Source organism: Phasianus colchicus, chromosome 9 (genome assembly GCF_987193195.1).
Source record: "Phasianus colchicus chromosome 9, bPhaCol1.hap1.1, whole genome shotgun sequence".
In the NCBI taxonomy this organism is placed as follows: domain Eukaryota; kingdom Metazoa; phylum Chordata; class Aves; order Galliformes; family Phasianidae; genus Phasianus; species Phasianus colchicus.
This window is the reverse complement of record NC_143444.1, coordinates 2,642,050-2,666,011: the sequence shown is the minus strand read 5'-3', so window position 1 is coordinate 2,666,011 and position 23,962 is coordinate 2,642,050. Positions and strand designations below refer to the sequence as shown.

Genomic DNA, 23,962 nt, shown 5'->3' with positions numbered 1-23,962 from the left:
GTGCACCCATAATCAGAGCATTTCTACACAAGTTCACAACCTACCTTGAGTTTAGTCCAGCCCCCACTGGCTATAACGGGCTTTGATCCAGCCTCAATTTTGAGAATAACAAGGGGCACAACTAAATAGAGAAAGCACCTTATACGTCAAAATTATCCGATAAATACAGAAATAAAACCTTCAGTATGGCTGATAAAGGGCTTTACTCAGATCATCTGTTCCCTTCTTTCAACAATCTAGATTCCTTACGATCTTTCAACACTGGTATACATACATCTAAGTTATTGAGGGTGTTGAACTCCATTAAATCGTGAAGCCTCTTGAAAGCCTCATTGGGATACTGGAAGTTGAAGGTAGAGAATGGTGTATTAGGATCATCAAAAATGTCAAAGTCAGCAAAGTCCTTCTCTTCCTTTGTCTCTCTTGGAAGACCTGCATACAGAAGCAAAACACAAACACAATCTAAGACTTACCATCTTACTTTTTAAGGGTTCTTTTGAAATTCCTAACCATTAGCAGAATTAGGAGACATTTCAAAGACAAAAAATTTCAGGTCTAAAATCACTTTGTCATTAAACATTTTTAATGGAAAGCTAGATACAGCATCCCAAACTATTTGCTCACCTGGAGCTTTGTACTTTCGGAAGTTGATGTTTGCCAGTACAAAATGGATTATGGTTGGGCAATCCTTCTCTGAAGAGGTATCCTTTGGTTTAAAAACATAGCACTCCTTCAAGCCCTCTCGATCAAATACATTTGGATCTATTTTTGGGAAAGGAAGCTTGTTCATTTTGGCCCATTTTTCAGCAAGTAAAATTTCCTGAAAAGAAACAAGATGCATATAAGCACTCATTGAAAACTAGGATTTTTCTTTGGAAGGATACAGTTCAACAAGATGTCAGTACTAGAAACAATTTTTTTAACTCATACTTCTTTACTGGAGAAGAACTGATCAAGCTGATCTTTGCACAGAAGACTCAGTACAGCAAACTGAGCAACTAATTCAGTCTGCCCAATCTTCATCACCTGGGATGATTCACAGGAAGGAAAGAATTGGTCTGTCAAATAAATCTTCATGTGAATTTACAGAGTTGACAGGTAGAAAAAAAACATTTGTGATTTTACTCGCAATCTGAATATCAGCACTATGGAAACCAATGAGAGTTAATAAACACAAGTCCACGCATTGTTATGTTCCCAGTCACATCACAACACAGGGGAGCATTTGAAAGTATGCTAAGCAAAAGAATCTAGAAAACAGTCTTTTTTTCCTTCTAACAAGTCAGTAAACAAAATAATTTGCAAATAATGACTCAAAAGCATTTAATGAGGGTGTGCGAAAGGGAGGGGAAGGAAAGTCAACATATTCAATCTTGGTTTTAAATGAAATAGGACCTTTCTTGGAGCAAATGTTTTGGATACACAAGAGATTAAGAGATAGTGGGTATAAAATGATAAAATGATAAAACAAGTGTGGAGCCATTTGCCTTCAGCTGGCTGGTTTTCCAGTGTGGTAGAGTACTAAAAGTGTATCAGAGTGCTACTATAGACAGAACAAGCCCAACTGTTGAACTGACATCTCCTCTTTGTAGCACTATGCACAGCCAGTAAACAAAACTGGTTTCTGTCCTTTAGCCCATTATCATACAACCTCTGCCTGTGGGCCATACGTGCTTAACTAGAGGTACATCACTATTTTTATTATACACATATTTGTGCGTCAGGAACAAATGAACCATTCCCTTCAACGGTGGCTTTACAAAATCCCAAGGCATCATTTAATTTTCTCACCATCCTTTCTTGTGTAAAATGAGTTCGCCTTTTCAAACTTAGAGTTTATAGAAAAACTTTCAGGACACCATCCAGATATGTTCACCAAAATGGCACAGAAAACTGCAACGGATTGAGATAGAAAGTATAGGAAGAGTAATAGAAACAACTACGTATAGCCTTCTACATAGACCCCATGTGCGGAACATAAAAAAGAGTGTAATAAATGTTTCAGAGGAGAGGACAGAATTGTATCGGTAAATCCAGCTGACATGGAAGGTAGTCATGACAAAAAAGGAAAAAAAATTTTAAATGAATAAAAACTTAAGAGGAAGAAAGATGACTCTGGGATTGAATCAAGGAAAGATGAAAGGTCCTGGCACTACTCCAGTTCCTCTCTGTGAGTTCTACTCTTCTCAGCAGCCCCCAAGAGACCTGGAGATTATGGAAGTTATTCTTTTCTAGTCCTCTTGCTTTTCTTTGCATTTGAAAACAGTGATCTGGATTTCATTTTGCTACAGATGTTATTTTTTAATGTTGTTTTCAGGCTTTGTTCCTTGATAGTCAGAAGGAAAAATAAAGCTCTTTCTTTGTTCTAACTGAAAGTTACCTGTAAACCAACAAAGAACACCAGGTGTTTCTCAATTAGCATGCTTTCTTGGTTTCCTTAAAAATTATTTATTAAAATTCACTCAGGTTTCAAATAAATGTTCCCTCTTCTTTAAGAGCCTCACAATAGACTATGAAGTGCTACTATTTCTTTATCAGCTACCAAATCATTCAACATCAATCTTTTTTGATCAGCTGGAGCTGTCTGGATGCAGAACTTGTACAGACTGCGTGACCTAAGAGCCGTGCTTTCTACACCTGCTAAAGAAAGTAAGCAGATCATTTAATCTGTATTTTTCTGTGGTTTTTGCTTTGGCATGAACACATTTAGGAATACTACTTAAAACAGCACAGGGATTATCCTAAAGAGATGGAAATGAATGGTTAGTTTCATTTATAAAATGTTATATATTTAGCGATACCAGAGTAGCTGAGTGAAAACCTGTTTCGACAAGGCAATGACAGAAGAACATTAGTTTGTATCACAGAAGAGAACAGCTGTACAGAGCTAAAAGCACAACAGTAAACTTAACTATTAACTATTGATATAAAATCTGCAATTCAGCGTGACAGCAAGACTTTCATAAAAAGCAACACAGCTACTACTCTAAATAGTGGTTTGCAGAGATGCAAATTACATTCTTCTACTTTGTGTCACTTGTCTTGTGTGAGTCACGTAAACAGGAACTGAGGCAGAGTGGAATATTCTGCCTTGGTGTGGAAACAAGTTGTTTCAGTGCTGTAGACAGACAGAATGGCCAACTGTAACCATTAAGTGTGCAACCAGTCCAACTGGAAAAATAAAATTTAACTTAAATTTATTAATGCAAATAAGAGAATACCTTATCTTACTTACTTTGAAAGGTGGACTGGAATCACTTGGCCTTGCTGAAAAATCAAAAGAGATGATGAGATCAACTCCTCTTTGAGGTCTTAGGATAAGTGGATATGGAAGGTTAAATGTAAGACCACTGTCCACAATGTGAATCTTTTTGCTCTTCACATCTAGTGGCTCATATATCCTCTCAAACTCATCAGGATCTATGCAGAACAAATGAAAAGAAAACAAAACAGGAACACATCAATTAGAAACTGCAATTTTGATGGAGTTTTTAATGTTTCCCCAAGTAATGAAGAATCTACAAATTTTAAAATGCTCAGTATTCCAGCTAACCATTAAAAGAACACAAATATAATCTTAAATCTCATCTTAACAACTAGAGAAGGAGAAAAAGAAACAGAGGTGGGATGGGCCCAGTAGGTCACTTACAGCAACACCCTGCCTCAAGGCAGAAGCAGAAGTGGCTCAAGGTATAACTGATGAGGACATGCCCAGCTTTAACCCTGGCCTTACTAGCTTTATCCCTTAACCTGACAACAAAGACACAAAGGAAAGTGTTTGTGGGATGCCAAGATAGAATCCTAACCTACATCCCGTGCCCGACAATCCCTGCCTAACCTTCTCCCCAAGTTTCTCACCTAAACCTTCTGTTCTTCCCAGCTCCCCTTCACCCAAATAACTGGGATTCTCCCACAGAGCTTCGAAGTGGATCTGCTCTGGGGCACTGCTTGTCTATGTCTGTTCCTGACTGTTCGGGCTAACAAGTCAAACAACTTGCTTTTCAACCCACTCCAAACCTCATGACCTCATTACTGTAACCCATATTCACATTAAGCAGTGGACAGAATTAGCTACTTACTGTCATTATAAAATAGTTCCTATGCCTAATGTTTTCAAACTAGACGACCTAATTTAAGATTCCTTCCGAGTCAAGTCATTCCATCAATGTCCAAATGGAGGGCTGAGGAAGATGATATTTTCCTTTCAATCCCAATATTCCCTGGGTGCAACTCAGGAAAAATCAAATGAGTTTTGGTGAGTGTTTTTGTGTTTATCCAATCTCTGGATAATGTTAAACTATTTAAGTAGTTAAAAATTTGCTCCTGACAATTATTTCTAGCTCCAGATTTTAAGAATATTTCTGATTCCTGGTTTAGCTTTTTGACTAAAACCAAATGATAATATCTATAGAGGGCAGTGTAATCTAAGCAATGCTGAATAGAATGCTGTAACTATTTCTTGTATGATTAAATTCACTATCATCTACTTATTAGTGGTAGAAATTACCTGAAAGAAAGATATTTTAACTTGAAAAAAGAAGACAAATACTGATTCAAATTCCAGTTTGAAAGAACAAACTTCTTTCTTCATTTCAGGATCCATGAAAAAAACATACTGTTACGAGCAGCAAAACATCTCTGATCATATATTTTGTTAGTTCTGCTATTATTATTCACTAAACTGCACTTGGATAAAAAGATAAGAAATGATCCACCAGTTTCCTAATATTTGCTCCGATTCCTATAAGAAACATTTTCAAATTACTGCTTGGTGCTCAAAAGCTAAGTAAGAGACTTACTTTAAAAACAGGTGTATTTCATACCTGTCAATTAGCATAAATCAATGAAAATATATTAGCATTTATCAGATTCCTTATAATCAAAAATCTGCCATTAAAAAGATACACCTACTACACATACCTCTAGCACAATTAAAAAAGATCTGATCTCCCCCTCCTTTTTTCAAGACTGTATTTCAAACAATCTATTATTTATTTTAAACCTTTGTTCTTGATAGAATTTCCAAAAATTGAAAAAACATCTTTGGTCAAATTTTGTATTAGATTTCTTTATAAAACTTGAATTTGAGGCCAAAGTCAAATTAACAGTGATCTTTTAAATTAAGTTTGTACCACCTCTTGTATTTTTTATGCTACTGCATACATAAATCTACCAAAAATAAAACAGCTCTATGGAGACAGCGTTCATGATTCTATCTTCCAACTTATCATAACATAATTGTTAAGATACTTAATAGGATAAAGCATTGTAATATCATCATTGAATTTACAATGACCACATGGGTTGTCATCATCATTCATGGACTCCTGTAATAACAGGAGAAATTCAATTTTAGAGCTTTTTCTTTTTATCACAGAATCTTTTAGAAGTACATTTTGTTTTTGAACTGAGAAGAAAAGTTCCAAAACATAACCTACATCCATGTTGTGTGTCCAGAATTAAAAACGCAGTGAAGATTATCCAGTAGTTAGTTATTTTAACGTCCTGAACTTAAGTGCAGACTCAGCATGTAGTTTGGTTGGATTTACACAATGGAGATGGAGGCCAGCAGTAGAACCAGTGAGATAGAACAAGCAGCCAGACTGAACCATGCTGAATGAAGCACTGCTTACTTTATACCCTATGCTGCAGTTATTTTAAAGGGCTGGGTAAGAAACCTTTATTCTTTTTATATTTTACAACACATGCTCCCAGGACAATCACACTACATACTCCTGTAGCCTCACTATGTCAGCCTACCATTATGCACCAGAGTGAAGGCTGAAAGGAATGTTTATGTTTTGAGAGCCTGGGATGTGTATATTCAGATTAGGCAGATTGCTCTTCTGAAAGATGTATCTGTATGAAGAGAAGCTTTCAGATCATGGAACAGCCAACAGAGAGAAGCACGAAATGCTTGCCTGGTCTGCAGCAATCAGATACACAGCCAGCTTGGAAATAAACAAGAGCTGCTTGGAAATAAAAAAAGACTGTTCTAGAGACCAAACTTTGTCACAGATGGCAGCTTCAATGAAAGTAAGGGGGATGAAAAGGGCATTTGCTACTGACGTGCATCTACTATAGCAGAGTTTCCATAAATAATGAAGCAAGGAAGTGGAGATTATAAGTAAGGAAGTGGAGATTGTAAGTTGTTTTTTTTTTTTTTTTTCCTATTGTTATTCATATGGCATTTTCTCAAGGAATTTTGGTGTGTTGTAATATTAAGGCACAGAAATAAAACAATTCTGAGTTCACAATGAAACTGCTCAAGAAATGTAAACTTTTAAAGCATATTTGAAGTCAGTTAAGAAAACTCTCAGCACAAATGGAATCCATAGCAAAATGATGCCAAGTATTTTCATTATATAAGCTGGGAATGTATGCACCAACGAGACAGAATTCCCACACTACAGCACACACATGAAAAAAAACAAAATCACAATACAGTTCAAATACAGATGCTAGACTGGCATTTTCACCAATTTACAGCTCTTAATGAGCCCACTGCAAGAGCAGTTTTCTCATGTACACTCTCTGCTTCATTGCTTAAGGAGTTCGATGCTGGCCCTCTGACTTAGGCAGCAGTAATCCCACTGGTTGTCAGAAGAACAGAATCATCTGGTCTGTAGGAGTGTTTCCTTCCAAGCAGACTGCACACCCATGCTGAACTCCCAGAGCATGATTTGTGTCTGTGAAAGGTTTGAGATTACTGGAGATGTAAAACATTACTTATATCCATTTTAATTCATTTACTTTTCTGTTTGGGGTCTGCTAATAAAAGCAAAGTCCAAGTAATCCAGACTTCTTTCAAGCTGCTAGGAAAATTCTTACTGATAGGAATAAATATGCAGTGCTTAAATGCATCCAGTGCCATGGTAATACATGGTATTTCAAATTTATACCTAAGTTTCCTTTCTATCTATTTCTCTGGATTCCCAGGTTCTTACATCTATTAGCAAAATTCACCAGCAGCATTAAAATGTGGACACATTCTGCACTACTGAATGATTGATCTTTAGATTAACTGCTGACATTTTGTGCTTTGTTTTGGCTTTTTACTACTTCTGGCTACATTGGGGCCATTCACAGCTGTTAGATTTTAGTTGTCAATTCAGGTTTATGAGTCTGGGCTCCCAAAAACACTAAAAACTTGCAGCTATAGCAAACTTCCACCAGACATTTTAGCCCAAGAATTTTCAGGTGACAGACGGTCAAGTAATTGCCTCAGAGGAACAGACTCATTCTGTCAAGCCTGCATTTTACTTCAACTGAAATTAAAATCCAGGAAGCTGATAGTTGATGTTGAAGATTATCCACGTGTCTTAATTATGCAAAATTCTCCTTAACTGTCACTTTTTCCAACCATAAATTTACTACCCGCTTTCCTGCTTCTTTTAGAACCACTATAAATATTAAGATTACCCAGTTGTAAACACCTCTGAGATGGTAAAAATATTTAGAAAGTGGAGCACAGATGGAAATTACTATACAACCACTCAAAGGGATTTGTTACATTAACAAATACACATTAGACAGCGCCTGCTCCTTAAGCTTTTAAACGACATCTGGTATTTACTATTGCTTAATGACTGACTGGAACAATCTATTTCCTCTGGATAGAAAATAGGGGCTGAAGTGACTGCTAGAACATGGTAAGGTTGACAGTGCTGTGCTGCCACACAAGAACATGGAAGGAACAGAGAATGGCAGCTCCTTGACTTGAAAGGTGTCAACAATAATCCACAAGCATTGCAGTTTGTACTGCAAAAACTCCACACTGTATCTTGACTGTGACTTAATGTCTCTATAGGGAAAACCACATCCATAACGCAGTGCTCTGTTGTCTACTAAGGAAGAAAAAAGTGCACCAGAGACAAAAGGAAACTCAGAAATTCAGAGGCTTTCACTGAGCAGAGTGTAATTAACACTGCCTATAGGAAGTCTTCGAAATGCTAATTAAATGTGATACCTAATTCTCTGCACCTACTGTCCTGTTCACCACGCAGTTCATGCAGGGGGGTGGGGAAAGGCACTGAACAACTTCTGCAAATTGTTTTTTTTCTTAAATTCAAGTTTGCCACCAGCATGCTTGCTTCCCGCTTATGACAAGATGAAATTGGGCAGGAAGGACCCTAATGAGGTTTAACAAAAGCAAGCGTAGAGTCTTGCACCTGGGAAGGAATAATCACATGTATCAGTACAGGCTGGGGGCTGACCTGCTGGAGAGGAGCTCTGGAGAAGGGGCTGGGTGTCCTGCTGGACAACACGTTGGCCATGAGCCAGCAGTGTGCCCTGGTGGCCAAGAAGGCCAATGCTATCCTGCACTGCATTAAAAAGAGTGTGGCCAGCAGGTTGAGGGAGGTGATTCTCCCCCTCTGCTCTGTCCTGATGAGGACTACTGCGTCCAGGTCTGGGCTCCCCTCTACAAAATAGGGACCTCCGAGGAGTCTAGTAGAGCGCCACAAAGATGATGAAGGGCCTGGAGCATCTCTCCTGTGTGAGGAAATTCTGAAAGACTGGGGTCTGTTTAGCAAGGGGAAAAGAAGATTGGGGGGTGGGATCAGATGAATGTTAATAAATATCTAAAGGGAAGTGGAAGGAAAATGGATGAGGCCAGGCTCTTCTCAGTGGTGTGTAGTGATAGGACAAAGAGTAATGGCCTAAACCTTGAACTTGAAAGTTCTGTACTAACATGCAGACAAACTTCTTTGCAGTGATGGAGCACTGGAACTGGCTGCCCAGAGAGGTTGTGGAGTCTCCTTCTATGAAGCCCCTTCTATTCCAGCCCCATCTGGATGCTGACCTGTACCACCTATTGTAGGGTGCCTGTTTAGCAAGGGGTTTGGACTCTTGTGATCTCTTGAGGTCCCTTCCAACCCCTGTGATTCTCTGAAATGCAGATGCGTCTGGCAGATCAGTCACACTGGGAGGAACATGGAGTCAGGAAAGCAAGGATGTTCAACTAAAGAAGTACACTGCCTCGACAGGATTGTCAGAGGAAAACAGAGGTGTCAGAGAAGCTACAGAAAAGCACTGTAGAAGGATAAGGAGAGGTTCTATTTCCATCCAAAGGCTTAGAACATAGACCATCCCTCAGAGCAGCCCAAGTGAGTGAGAAGCAGCCTTAATGAAGGGTGCCATACACAAAAGCGGCTTGATCACCTCTGTCAGCATCTCCTTGAAAACAAAGCCAAAACGGTAGCCCTTGTGCTGTAGAGCTTGTCAGAGGATTCAGGAAGTAGGCAGTAGGCAGAAACTGATGTGCAGTGCCTTTTGTGACTCCCAGTCATCTGACAATCTTCAGTGCTGGTCAGTACTCATGATTGCTTATAGAGAAATGTTGTCCCACCTTTGTTCAAGAGCAGCTGTAAGCTTTGTAGTTTGAGTAAATGTTACCACACTGAGGGACACAGTTTAACCAATGAACATGCAGCAACACAGGCTTTCTGCAAACTAACCTGCAACAGCTGCATCTAGCTCATCTTCTTCCACAGATTCCTGAGTCAGGAGGTCTGCCAGAGGAGACAGTGGGTAACAGCTGTTGAGGTTCAATCCCAGCATGAAGTTGTGTACTTTCCCAGCACGCCCTTCCCTGGTATTGAAAAGGGCACTATCACCCACCAAAGCCATCAGCATTCGCTGCACCCAGCTTTCTTGGTTGCTGTTCTGATACTCTTCATTTGCCTCTGAATTTTCAGTGCCTTTAGAGGATGAAGAAAAAAATTCAGTGGTGAGATAATTAACATGTGAAGTATTAAACCAAAATTTCTGGGTCTTTTGAAATAAAAGACCAATTAAAATAAACAGAACTAGGCCATTGCCTTCTTTCAAAGAGCCACAGATTGAATGAAGGAGCTCTGCTGCAACAATTTTATGGAGAGAATAGATAGAAATCATCCTCTCACCATCACAAGCCAGCAAATAGCAGTATGGATATGTCCAACAGGAAAACATGCTGGGACTATGTTAGATGACCTGAGTTAGATTTTAGCTAGTCTGGATGGCAAAGGCAATGAAAACATGACTTTATCTGTCCTAGACTCAGGTGAGAAACTTGAGTCACCAATATCTGTATACTGTGGACTCAAATTCATTTGGATTTATACTGACATCCTCTCCTTCATCCTTTGCTGAGTGCTAGAAATCCACCTTTCCTTAAGGAACCAGAGCTAGGCCTCTGAATCTTCATAAAATCTTTGTTTGGTTCTCCTTAGCACATCCCCTTACTGTATCCTTGAAAAATACCACATTTAGATGGAGATACAGTATTTACACTGGCTCTGGGTGGCCTCTGCTTAAAAAGAGGTCATTCCTATTTTACTTAACTGCAGACAATCACAGAGTTAGATGTATTCTTCACAGTCATAGTGGATACAGAATTATGCATAAAGTTGTAGATATTAAATTCTGTGATATCTGCATAAATGAGAATGCTATCACACAGAAATTCTAAAACATTTGAAACATATAACTTCACTAGAGACAATAATCAATATTTAATTTTAATTAAGTAGGACAATAAAATGTCCAAACTTAGATATCTACAACTAGATGTTATAAACACTAAAATGACTTGGAGTGGTGTGACCATTTATAACCTGCCAAAACACAGCTTTTCCATTGCTTTATACATTGAGATAGCTCAAGCTCAGGCTCTTTATACAAGTAGAGAGAGAACAAACATCAAACACCATGGAGTTCTGAGGTCCAATACCCATAGAAAAATATCCTACAGAAGATAAGCAAGTGCACACAGAACAGATCTGTAGGTTGTCCTCCATTATGGCTACACTCTGTGAAAGAAATGTAGTGTTTCTTGCTGGCTTAAACAGAGCTTCTAGTACTTAAACAGGAAATCTGCAGCATAAAAAGTGGTATCACCCCTCCCTCCCAGGTTATTTTACATATAAGGGAAATGAAGAAGCAATCATTCAGCTCAGCTAATGACCCGATCAAAGGCTCATTTCACAAGATTTTCTTTTCTTCCTGCAGACTTTAAAATTACAAATGAGCACACAGAGACGCATTCCCATCCTTGCCTAAGTTATTAAAAAAAACTGAATTTTTCAGATGAAAATCACTATTATCCCTAAAAGTATCATCATGTACAGAAAATGTTATTAGGATGAGACCGGAACGTGGACTGAAATATCATACATCCTCAGGTGGTTCAGATGCCTGAATTTTTTCAGTAGGATCTTTTCTTACCACATGTGGTTGTGCCTGTTCTGGGAAACAGGATTTGGGCACTGTTTAAAGCACTACGCCAACCACTAGGAATTTCCTGTATCAGATATTGTTTGTACAGGTGCTGGAAGATATCTATGAATACTGGAAACACAAAGTAAACCATTCTCAAGTAAATATTTGATAAGGAGTCCTTCATAACAATGGGTAGTGCTAGTTTGCTATGCTGATAACAATTCAAGCACGCCTCTGAGCTGAGTAGCTTGCTGAACTTCAGGAGATCACTGGCTCAGAAAGTCTGATTTTTGGATGTATGTGAAAGTGCAGATCATTGTGAAGCCATGCTGGGTGGATGCTAAGACTGAAAGCATGCAAGAGAGTCGCTTACTCACTGATTTGAGCAGGAGACACAAGGTCAAGCCAAAGGCCTACCAAGGGCTTTCAATCAAGATATCTCTGTTTTCCTGAGTCACTGGCTCCTTTAAAACCCTTCTGCTAAATAGTTAAGTTTTACCACTGCTATCACTAGCAAGAGTGATAAGACTAAGGAAAATGGGATTTGACAACATCCACTAAATTTGAACATGTTACAAGAAAGCTGATCAAGAAAGTAAAGTATGAAATAAAATGTGGTGATTTCCTTACCTTTTGGATGCTGTGATTCATCTTCACTGTCAGAGCTGTCATTACTTACAAGGTGCTTTAGCCTAATATTTTCTGTTAAAAGAAATACAAAATTACTTTGAACTACTACAGCTTAATTGTCAGGATAGCTAAGAATTTCAAACCAATTTGAGGCATAAAACTTTGATATTTTTCATAATAGAGAACACAGCTAAGAGATTTAATCTGTTGTGGACATCTCTATGTTCAGAATCTGATCAGAATATATTGACGTTAGCTTGTAATTTTTGCCAAGCTCCTGAAATAAGCAGATTAACCAAAAGGTTGGAAAAAAAAAAAAAAACAACAAAAGGAAAACCTAAAGCAGTACACACTACCTGCTACTGCATCACACTTGACACATCTCATTCACCTGAAGTAAAATTCAGATGTATAGCCTCTATTGTCTCAGTAACTCCTACCAAACTAGGAAGATAACAGGAGATCCTTTAATCCACTGTTAATATTCAAACAGAGGAACACTGCTGCAGCTCAAAGAGCACCGGGACACTGCTCTCAGATGTAGGGTTTGGGTTTTGGGTGGTTCTGCGTGAAGCCAATGGTTGGACTCTGTGATCTGTGGGGGTCACTTCCAACTTGGAGTATTCTATCATCATATTCTATGATGGTACATTCATCTTTTAGGTTGTCATTTCCATCATATGTCGTATTAAAGCAATGGCAATATCACTCTGTTATTTTAGTTCAAGGTTAAAATCTCTTTCCTATAAGTGGATAGACTGAAAGGAGAGAGATTTACTGTAATGTCAACTGTAAAAACAGCTTTATTAATCTCTGTAAAGAATAACAAATACAGATGACTACCATTGTTGCTTTTTCTGAAGATATATATAGCTATATAAAATCACTTAACAAAACAAAAGAGCTCTTGTCATCATGTTTTTTTCCTTAAAGACTTTTTAATACTCAGGGATCCTCAATCACTATCCAAAAAATACCAATAACATACACACACATACCAAAGACAAACATTCTAATTCTAAAGCCATGTCATAGAAAACAGTTGAAAATTAACATCAGCAATCAAAAAGGAAGATAACAGAAATAACAAATCCAGTTTTAGGACATTACATCATCTCTTTAAAGCAAACCTTAAGAATAATTGCTTGTTTGCTGCTGCTAAGTATGACTAACAGATTCTCTGTACAACTCTGGCTCTTCTGATGCCCACTGGCATTTAGCCACACACTTTAGTGGTACTGAGATTTTACTGGGACATCTGCAGCTCTGGTAACAGATTGTGGTTCTCCTCTAATCAATATTTTAACATCTTAGAGTACACTTTTTAAATTACAGGTGAAATAAATACAGACATTAGCCAGGGATAAGAGATAAAAATCTGTATCTCAACATCATAAGCAATTACATAAACCCTTCTACTAGCTAATTTATTAACAGATACCCCCCATGGGTGTTAACACTCATGAGGGGTACAAGGTATATGAACCTGAAGCACAGGTCCCATTTTCTTTCATAAAGAAGTACAGTATCAAACAGCTGAGTAACATCTATTAGAAAAGAGACACAGCTGAGGGGCTTAAGGATTTGGTTTTTAATCATCTTCATCTGCATTCTAAAAAAAATCATCTCAATCATTCTCAAATAAAACACAGCAGTCTAACCCAAGCAAACTACAACTCATTTACAGTTATTTTGCCCTTTGTACATTAGGAATGGAAACAAAATCACCAAATTATTAAGCGAAGGATCAGAAACCAGCAGCTGAACTGTGATTAGAAATAAGTAGTCTAACAATTCAGAAATGATAAAATTTATGTTTACTTGACTAATTTCTAGAATAATACAGCACTGTGTCAAGAGATTATAAAAGTAACTAAAAAAAAAAAACTAAAAAAACATTTGTCATCTTTCAATCTGTAAAAACTAGCATAAGAAAGAGTGGTAGAATCTTACACCTCTATGAAAATATTAGGTAGATATATGCATGTGAGTTCATCTGATACTGGTCAGAAAAGAAAGAAAAGTTCTAGTTTTCTTTCCCTACCCCTACTAGGACCTAGCAATGTCAGCAGTTCAAATTGCTTGCATTACACATTCTTACAGTCACTACCAACAAAGTGCCATCTTTCAACAGAGAGTCCAGTGAATGTTGTTGGGAATTGTTCTGCTTAATAGTATAATTATTTACTAAAGTTACCTAGTTCTTCTTCCATAGTGGGACCTTTGTTTTGAGAATTGGAGACACCAAGCACCCTGTTAAATAATATAGAAAACGCGCTGCCCCAGACACCTGTAAAGTGAAAATAAAAAATGAATGGATGCTGGTAGAAGAAAAAAGAAATAATAAAAACAAAAACTAACCACATACTACAATATTTTAAATAGTTGCTTTCATTCTGAACAGACTTGTGATTATGGAACACGTCATGTCAAATTCAGATTTACCAGAAACCCAAAGCTAGGAAATGACAATCCATGTCTGTGAAATCTTCCAAATGTTTGTCTTCTCACCAACTAAAATGCTACTTCTTGCTTCCCATATTTTGTGCTTGTCTTTATAAGCACCTGTTAATGAACTATTAAAATTAGTTTCAAGTTTCCTTCCATCACATACTTACCCATTAAGAAATGCAAAGGATTTTCATTGTACTTCTTCACCACTGTTCCCATAAAAAATTTGCTTCCAAATAAATCAGGAGACATAAAAGTGCCATACTTTGCCATACCGATCTCATAGGGACTGAATTCCACCCAGTCTGCAAAATAAGAAATTTGCATTGCAATCTCAATCTGAATAGAAACAGAGGAAGTTCACACATCAATGGCTGAGGATCCCATCCAAGGAAATAAATATGAATTAAATTGGTTCTAAACCAACAGTAATGTCTCTTACATCGTGCAGACTTGAACATTTTGTTTGCAAATACAGAACAGCCTTACATCACAGCAAAGGAAGAACTGTCATTTCCATTCCCTCATCACAACAACATTTGGAGGAGAAATATAAGAACAAAAGGAAAAAAAACAGCAAACACAAACAAGAAAAACAAAATGACATCTTGTTTTCATCTCACGGCCCCATATGATTCCTTGTTACACAAAGCACCAATATGGGTCTTAGTTCTAGGTTAATTTTTCTTCACTCCCACCAAATATGCTATCCAAATTGTGGATAACAGCAACAAAGGCAGCAGAAAAATTATTTAACATGGCAAGAAAGAGTGTGATGTTGTGAAGGATTATAGCAGAGGCATTAAGGTTACACCAAAAATGTTTCCTGAGAAATGCAACAAGATAAGTCAAAGCTGAGAGGCACTTCAGAAAGTTATTAGTACCAAACTATGTTAATATATTTTTTAATGTACACACTAGCTTGACAAATAGAAAATTCATTCAAACACAAAGCAAAATATTCTAATGCATTTTCTGACCTCAGAAGAAAATTCCAGAAGTGATTTACATTCTACAGCTTATGTCTGTAGAAAATGTATTTTAGCTGATTTTGAACTACTGTTTTTCTACAAGTGGAACTGTTTCTACTAGAGAATTTCCTTCATCTTTGAGCAAAAGTGAATAAAAAATATCCTACATTTTCACTACTTTAGTCATCTGCTTTATCTTCCAGATTTTTAATATGACCGATTTGGCCACTTATGTAACTATAGATTAGAAATAACCCCGAAGCAAAAAGTCAAAAGAAAGAGTTTTCAGAAATCCCCACAGATCACAGGATGCCATCCACTCATGCAGGTATTCAACGTTTCATTTGAAACAGTAAGAGGAAAGTTAACCATCTGTCCCAAAATGGAAAGATTTAATCATGACTGCTATGAGTTTCATTTCATGGGGCAATGCTTAACTACATGAGTCAAATACAACATCCTACTTTCCAAATAAACCACCCACAAATAAATTTTCAGTTATTAGAACAGAAGGAAATTCCTTTAAAGATCCAGTCCAGGAAACTTAAACCTATTTGCCTTTTGTGTCATCAAAAGCTTTGGCAGGTACATATTTTAGAATCATGCTGATAGTGAAACAATTTAGAATTAGAATTAACTTAAATTTGTGATTGCCTGCTTTCATTTTTCTATTTGCACTAATGATAATGATTTCTGAAAACATACTCTATTCACAGAAATAAGGCAGCTGTCTTAAATGAAAGGACTTCTGCCTTAGCTTCTGCCATTCCTGAAGTTCCCTGAAACAGTAGCCATTCAAATCAGTGTCCCAAGAGAGGAGCCTCACACTGAAAGACAGAGTGAGAATGGAACCTTATACCATGCGAAACACTGAAGTGTTTCTAGGAGTTTCCATCCCTGTCAAGAGGGTTAGTTCCTCATCTGTGGCTTGTTCCAAAATGTACCAATGTCAGAAGTCTCTCCTCTCCTCTCTGGATATCACTCGATATCAGTATCTTTTTATCATTTAGGAAGATATCTTAACAAAAAAAATAGTAATAAAAAGTAATTTAAGAAGCAGTCTTCAACTAGAAGATTGTAATTATGTTCAGTTACAGCGATTACTGCAGTTCTGGGTACAGCCAGCGCCGCCAGGGTCAGGAGTACTGGCAAAGCATGCAGAGCCTGGGGCATGAGGGCAATTAGCAGCTGCAGGAAATCTTGCACCATCACTCCTCCAAGGAACGTTACCTGATGTAACTAATGCATCTCAACTCTGACACATGAAAGATCTCACCTATGTCTATAATCTAGTAAATAAGAAAGCAAAAATATTTTAGCTCAAAGCCTGCTCAGTTCTAAAAAGAGAAAGGAATCTTAGAATGGAAACAATCAAGATCATCCTCTACGATGACAAAGATGATAGTCTCAATAAAGGAAAAACAAGATCCACTGACAGAGGTAGTATTTTTTCTAACCTAATTAGGAAGGCTGGAGAAATCAACCAGCTGAGAAGGCTGCTCTTAATGAAAGATCATTTTATTTTTAGAAACAGTAAAGAAGAAACCAAACCAAAACTCCTCATAAAACAGAAAGTCATCAGAAAACAGAACACTTGTATGTTAAACTGATGAGCTTTCAAGTTTTTGAGGAGAAAAGCAGAAATTCTCCTATGAAAACTGTAAAGTTACAACCTCATTTTCTATTATGAACAAATTTTTGACAGTGAGTTTTCCAAATGCTTTTTGGGAAATGTGGATATAATGTCACTTCTAAACCTCTGCCAAGTCACTCAGGGCTTCCTTTCTCAGTCATGTAGGTACCTAGGCACAGACATCCCTTTACTTGTACAGCAGCTAGTGCCAGCAGACTTTCTCTCATATCAGGCTACAAGATGGGCCAAGAAGCTATGAATAAAAGTAAAAGCCTCTTTTAAGTCACCAACAGTACCATATACCATACAAGAAATAAAAAGGAGTACCTCTGTTGGAATAACTTTGCCTGACTGAAAATGTTTCCCTCTACCTTTTTGGAATTCCAATGTTGAGTGGCATTCTGCTGATGGAGAACCACCAGCTTTTACCTTGACTCCTTAAACTACTGAGCTACTACATGGATAAGTGATGTTCTTTTCAATTGGCAGGAAATCTTTTCTTTCTTTTTTTTTTTTTTTTTCTGCAGGAGATAGAGAACAGAATTTATGATTCCATAGAAGCCTGAAACAGTGGTAGAATTAATTCCATGGAACGAAAAAAAAAAAAGCAGTTGATTTAAAACTCACTCTATTTGTCTTTCTGATTTACTTGGTAATAGGGACAGGAAAAGATGCACCATAAAAGACAAGCAAAAGCTCAGCTCCAGGCTATGCCATGAGGAATAGAAGTATTCAACATCTCTTTTCAAAACTGCTTTGCTCTGATAGACTGCGTCCACATACTGCCCCAACCAACCAAGTGCACACATAAGGACGTGCTCACTGATCCTTGAAACATCTTGCAGATTCTACTGTCAGACTCCCAGCAGCCACTGAGCACAAACATGACTATTTCCTCATCATCTTTCCAAACAGTCAGAACTGTTTTGCTTTGGTACATTCTTTATCGCAGGTTTCTATTCTTGTTTTAAATGAGAGCTCCTTTTAGTCAGTTCATAGCACTGTGAATTTTGATAAACTCAGAAGAATGTTTAATAAAACGCCAGGTTCTTACCTAGTCCTTGCCACAAGGAAAATGAAGTGTAGTCAAGTTACACGACACAATTATTCTCAGAGGTTAGAAAAAAAAAAACAACAGGCTTTTCGTCTTTTCAATCATGCACTTCTCATTCCTTTTCACAAATGATTCCGCAGACAGATTGAAAACATACCTGCAAACATAAGCTCTGAGACATCTGGTTTGACATGGAGACATGTAAAGAGCGGAAGAGCACACTGTGCTTCATTGACTTTCTCCTTCATGTCACTCAGAGTGGTGTCCATTCTCTGTGTGAAAAGAAAGAAGTTACATCCAAAGAGATCCTGTGACAGCCTGCTGATACTTTGGAGACTACAAATTTCTCTCAAAAATGGACAAAATAATTCCAATAAAACAGAAGAACTTGTAAAAGGAAGCAATTTGAATGCCTTTTATCTGCACAACACAGAATCACAGAATAGCCCAGGTTGGAAGGGACCTCAAGGATCATGAATCTCCAACCCCCTTGCCACAGGCAGGGCCACCAACCTTCACATTTAATACTAGACCAGGCTACCCAGGGCCTGGCCTTGAACACCTCCAGGGATGGGGCATCCACAGCCTCTCTGGGCAGCCTGTTCCAGTACCTCACCACTCTCTCTTTAAAGAGCTTCCCCCTGACATCCAACCTAAATCTTCCCTCCCTCAATTCAAAAACATTTCCTCTTGTCCTGCTGTTATCTACCCTTTCAAAGAGTTGATAACTCAGGAGGGAAGGGATGGACAAAGAGTTGAAAGAAAGGTGATACAAGCATGAATTATATGAGGGCTACTCTGAAAGTAATGCCTCCTATGTTATGCTGTTGGTCCATCACATCAGATGAAGATGTTGGTGGGATGGCAATAGAGGTTGAACCTTCACACCAAAATCCTGTTATATGTTGTTGCTGTGTGACAGATGGCAGCAGAGAGGCAGTCTGACAGAATGGTGCCTGACATGGATGTATGTATGAAGCAAAGGAATGGAATTGAACTCCTCCATGCAGAAAAAAATGGCATCCACTGACATTCACTGACACTTGTGAACGTTTATGAAGACCAAACAGTGGATGTGAGCACAGTGAAGTGGTGGTGATAGAGACGTGAAAGATAAGTCATGTTCCAGACAGCCATGCAGATTTTTACCACTGTGGCACAGAGGCATCATTTCATCACTGGTAAAAATGCACAATAGTGGTGACATGCTGAAAAAGAGTGCTTTGTAGCTGAGAATTTGCTTGTCAAACAGTGCCATTGTGCTCTTTGTATCTGTTATAGATTCCTTGGAAATAAATAGGAGGCTTTAGTTTCACTGCAGTCTATGCAGAATCCAAGATAACATAATCACAAAGGAAACAGTATTGTTGGTCAATGCAGGCTCTTCCCCGCTGCTGCTGCAAACCATTAAATGAAAAACCCTCACTCAGAACAGACATTAACAATCATGTAATGTTTTTCAGTCTGTGCTGTTCCTAGGAACTCAGGAAAAGCTAGGAAAAGCAAACGGACCATTAAGAGGTTAACTAAGGGCCTGCATCTCCCCCAGACAGTATTCTGGAGACTGCGATCAAGAAAAGAATGAAAATAGTTATGGCACAATAGGATTAGGACTTGTTACCTGCAAAAAACCAAGAGCTTTATATTCTCTACTCAGATTTCAGCTAAACATCTGTGCATTTGCTTAACTCCTTAGCATACAAGGACTTCTAACCAGCCTCACAGGATCATCAACATTCCTTTGTTGTGTTGCCTGTTTTTCAGTATTTTAGTGTTTAAAACTAGCATATATACTTATGAAATGAACATGTGCATTAAAAAGTCTGCTAATCTATTAACACATTTCAATCTTACGATAAGATCAAATTCAAATTCTGCTTACTTGACTCATTTCAACTTGAAGTCTGTGCCTGATTCAGTCAAATAGGATTTGTCAATAATAAAATGCAACAGTATGAAACACTGCTATTGTCTCACTTCTCAGAAAAACAATTAGTATTAGAGATGTGGATCTGGTCTTTCACATTGAAAATAATATTTTGTTAAGTAACTGCTGCTTCTCTCATAGCAGAATATGTGCAAAGATGTTGAAACATTGTGTAACTGTTTGTTGAAAATGGTTGATCAGCAACTTTTATGGATGATATGCATGCTAAGAGCATGCTGCAATTATCCAGCAGTTGAGTTCATTTCCGTTGCACATGAATGTATGTTTTCCTAGCTCTTACTGAAATGAGAACCATTCCAAACATACCCCAGAGCACAGAAAGCATTTTACAATCTTCTTACCCAGTGTCTGTTCAGCAGTCACTTTGAATATTCCTACTGCTAAATATGCTTTGCAAAAAGTTACCACTGTCATTTAAAACAAACAAACAAACAAAAACAAAACAGCAACAGATCAAACGAGCAATAGTTTCACAGCTTTAATATTCATTAAAAAAAATGCACTCACATTATGAATAAGCGTTTCTCCTATTAACATTCCAAAGATATCAGTAAAGGTGACTGGCTGCCCTGAGCTTTTTTTATTCCACAGTGCTTCAATGTAGCGTTTGACTTTCTGAGGAGTGAGCAGCAGAAGGGGGTTGTGACTGACGGAGTTCATCAATTCTTGATTAATCTCCTTTGGTCCTTTTTCTGGAAAATCCGGGTGTGAATATAAAGTTGACATGTACCTGCAATGGAAAACAGTCTCTGTCAGTGCCAAATCCTTGTTCACTTGCTGATTACTTTACTCACTGTAAATCTTTTTGTTTTTTCTCCAAAGTATAGAAAGCTACACAATTTGTTGTAAGTGGAAACATACAAGCAAGTACTCAACAAACACTTCCATGATATTTACGATGTAAAATTCTAATGTGTTTATCATTTACCTGCTTAAGGGATACCGGAAAGAATTGTGGAAGACTGAAAAACAGGAGGACTGGATATTCTATGAGTATACACAGATTCAAAAAACCCTGAAATATACTAGTGTACTAGCATACTTTCCAGGACGTAGATGTTTTCATAATAGGGTGAAGCATAATAACTACAACCTGAGCAGGGATTTAACTGGGGATTTAATAAAGGCCTATCGGGCAAATTGTAATTTTGTCATTGAGTAACTCTGGAAACTGAGGTTTTGTTTACTCAAAACAAAGTTTAGATTCAGATGTAGACAACTGCGGTTTTTGCTTGGCTGGCTCAATTAAAACTATGGTTGAAGACTCTACATATGCCATCCAAACCTAGTAGAAGCTCCTTTCACTATTATTTATTCAATTAGCTAGATTATATATACATACCATGCTTCACGCATACTTCTGCATAGCAGTTTCACACACACTGTGTAATCTTGGCCCTGAGGTCACTACTCTGCAATTTAGCTGACGGCATGTTGAACTTCGTCACATGCAAGATGTAAGAACTTGATTCACTAAGCCCTTGTGCAGTCTCTAAAGCTCAGCATGCACGTCAGCCCGTGGGTGGAAGAAATATAGCAGCAAGCTTCCATCCGAGCAGAGAAAGGAAAACGCAGGATGAAGAATTCAGCACAAGGTTGAAGCAAGAAGACAGATGAAACAGTCAAGTAGGTAAATGCATTGCTCCAAGGTTCGTCACGCATCTGAGTAAACAAGCGAAAATCTGACACTCCGTCTAGGAAAGGGATACTCCACCCTTCAAGAAATACAGAAAGAAAAGAGCATTATTGCAAACTACCAGAATGCATGGAAAAAAAAGCATAGAAAGTGTGCCAAAGTGTCAATTTATTTATTCATCAAGCAAGGAAATTCTGAATAGGTGACATCACAAAGACAGCAAAAGCAAAATTGTTTAAATACAATTGCTTTCAAATATGGTTCTGACTGAATCAGTTCAGTAATCCTGCTATTTTAAAACATGTTCTATAGGTTTATATTGGGTGACCTTTGTATTCACAACTGGCTTTTCTAGAGAAAGGACCACATGCCCAGCTGCACACACAGTTCAACTGTTCGTCATACAGTCAAAGGAGACCTTCCCTTTTGCTGCAAATTGGAAAAGGTACATCCAGATCATTTAACAGAGATCAGTAATCTTTCACATCAACCAGAAAATCTAGCAGAAACAAATTCCAGCCTCTTACAGTTAAATCTGAATCACAAATTCTAATTTTTAGTTCAGAATCTGTTCTGGCATTTAAAAAGATTCAGAAACTTCCTGTATAATATGGGAGTGGGTTCAAGCTTCACCCCAAAGTTGAAAATAATTGAAAAAAATAACAAGAAATAGAACAAATTATTAATTATTTCAAATAGCAACTTTAAAAGTGTTTCCTTAGAACGTGTAACCAAAATTCATGTACTTGCTTAGAGTTAGACAAGTAGATAATCACAGAATCACCAAGGTTGGAAAAGAACTTCAAGATCACCCAGTCCAACCATCCACCTATCGCCAATAGATTGCACTAACCCATGTCCCTCAACACAAAATCCAAACGTTCCTTGAACACCTCCAGGGTCGGTGACTCCACCACCTCCCTGGGCAGCCCATTCCACTGCCTGACCATTCTTTCAGAGAAGTAGTATTTCCTAACGTCCAGCCTAAGTCCCTCCTGGTGCAGCTTGAAGCCATTCCCTCTAGTTCTATCACTGTTACACAAGAGAAGAGGCAGACCCCCAGCTCACTACAACCTCTTTTCAGGTAGTAATAGAGAACACTAAGGTCTCCCGTTAGCCTTCTCTTCAAATCTCATCTCAGATACGTCTCCCACTATTCCAAAAATAGCCATTTCCCCTCAGTCTTAAAGAAACAACTGGACATTCATATAATCGTGTGATTTAGACTGGAACTTTGAGGCCTCCAGTCCAAGCTTCTGCTCAATGCAGAGCCAGCTGAAAAGTCAGAGTCAAGTTGCTCATGGCTTTGTTCAGTCAAGTTGTCCTTCCACAGCAAGCATTCAGACATCCTGAGTCAGACATCCTATCCAGCCCAGTCAAGTAATGATGGAGCAATCCATTACATTGACCATTCTCACTGCAAAACAATTTTCCTAATAGCTAACAAAATTTCTCTTGCTGTAACTTACAGTCATTATTCTTGTTCCTCCTCTGTATCTCCAAAGAGCCTGTTTTCTTTACTCATTAGGTTGCTGAAGATAGCAGCAAGACCTCCCCATACCACTAACTTTGCCTTCCCTCCTCAAGTCTGAAAAAATCCATCCACCTCAGCTTTCCAAGAACTCGACTCCCCTAATTGCACAGGCAGTAATTTGGTGGAATTCATTTAACCTGTGGACACCTTTCTTATATTAGGTAGCCCTAAACTGATTCAGATTCAGTTCCAGTATTCAAAGTGGTACATACAAAAGGAACCAGTTATGTTAAAATAATTTATTGCAACATTTGGGATACTTCTTTGAAAAGTTCAAAATTTTCTTAAGATGCAACATCCTCTACTGCAAACTGACCAACTGACATTAAAACCGAGTTTTAGTTAGACAATAAAAAATGCAGTTTCCACTTAACAAAGAAAACGTAGTGCAAAGGAGGCCAAACAGTTAAGAAATTTGGCTTGTATTTGCCAGATGTCTTTGGCTGATGCAAATCACGCAGCCTTTTAAAATGTTACATCATTTCATTTAAGAAATGTGAAAACAAATAGTTTCAACATTTGTAATAAGTGTAATTTGGGATAACTTTTATAAAAGCCAAGAAGACAAAAGGCTGCAAATTCATAACACTGGTCAGGGAGAATAGCAACCCTCTTTTTAAGAAGACTGATCAAAGCAGAAGTAACACCAGGGTTCAAATTATTCTGCTGCCTAAAAAGCCCTGAGCCCATAACATCCAGAGAGTGCCTTTCATAGTGTTGTCAATCTGATTTTCTCCTGTTACTGGCATGAAGTATTCACTGAGTCAGAAGGACATCACAGCTACCTGATGAGGGCATTCTCAAATTGAGACATCTTGGAAGATCTTTTCTCCCGTCTGAATGACATATTTCGTTAAAAACAAAAAAACAAAAAAACACAACATATTTCCTGATACAATGCAA

General features: G+C 37.9%; 1 protein-coding gene across 5 annotated transcripts in view; it reads right to left on the bottom strand.

Annotated features, from left to right (window-relative positions):
- The window catches only part of PLA2G4A (phospholipase A2 group IVA), a 75,827-nt gene that overhangs the window by 4,569 nt on the left and 47,296 nt on the right, over positions 1–23,962 (bottom strand). For all 5 annotated transcript variants that reach the window (XM_031608478.2, XM_090145899.1, XM_090145898.1 and 2 more), the window contains 9 exons: positions 20,397–20,619; positions 18,099–18,213; positions 14,451–14,588; positions 14,030–14,122; positions 11,833–11,904; positions 9,459–9,701; positions 3,236–3,420; positions 625–820; positions 275–432 (listed from right to left, as the gene is read on the bottom strand). In XM_031608478.2, coding sequence (XP_031464338.1) covers positions 275–432; positions 625–820; positions 3,236–3,420; positions 9,459–9,701; positions 11,833–11,904; positions 14,030–14,122; positions 14,451–14,588; positions 18,099–18,213; positions 20,397–20,619 — 1,423 coding nt within the window. The remainder of the gene's footprint in view (positions 1–274; positions 433–624; positions 821–3,235; positions 3,421–9,458; positions 9,702–11,832; positions 11,905–14,029; positions 14,123–14,450; positions 14,589–18,098; positions 18,214–20,396; positions 20,620–23,962) is intronic.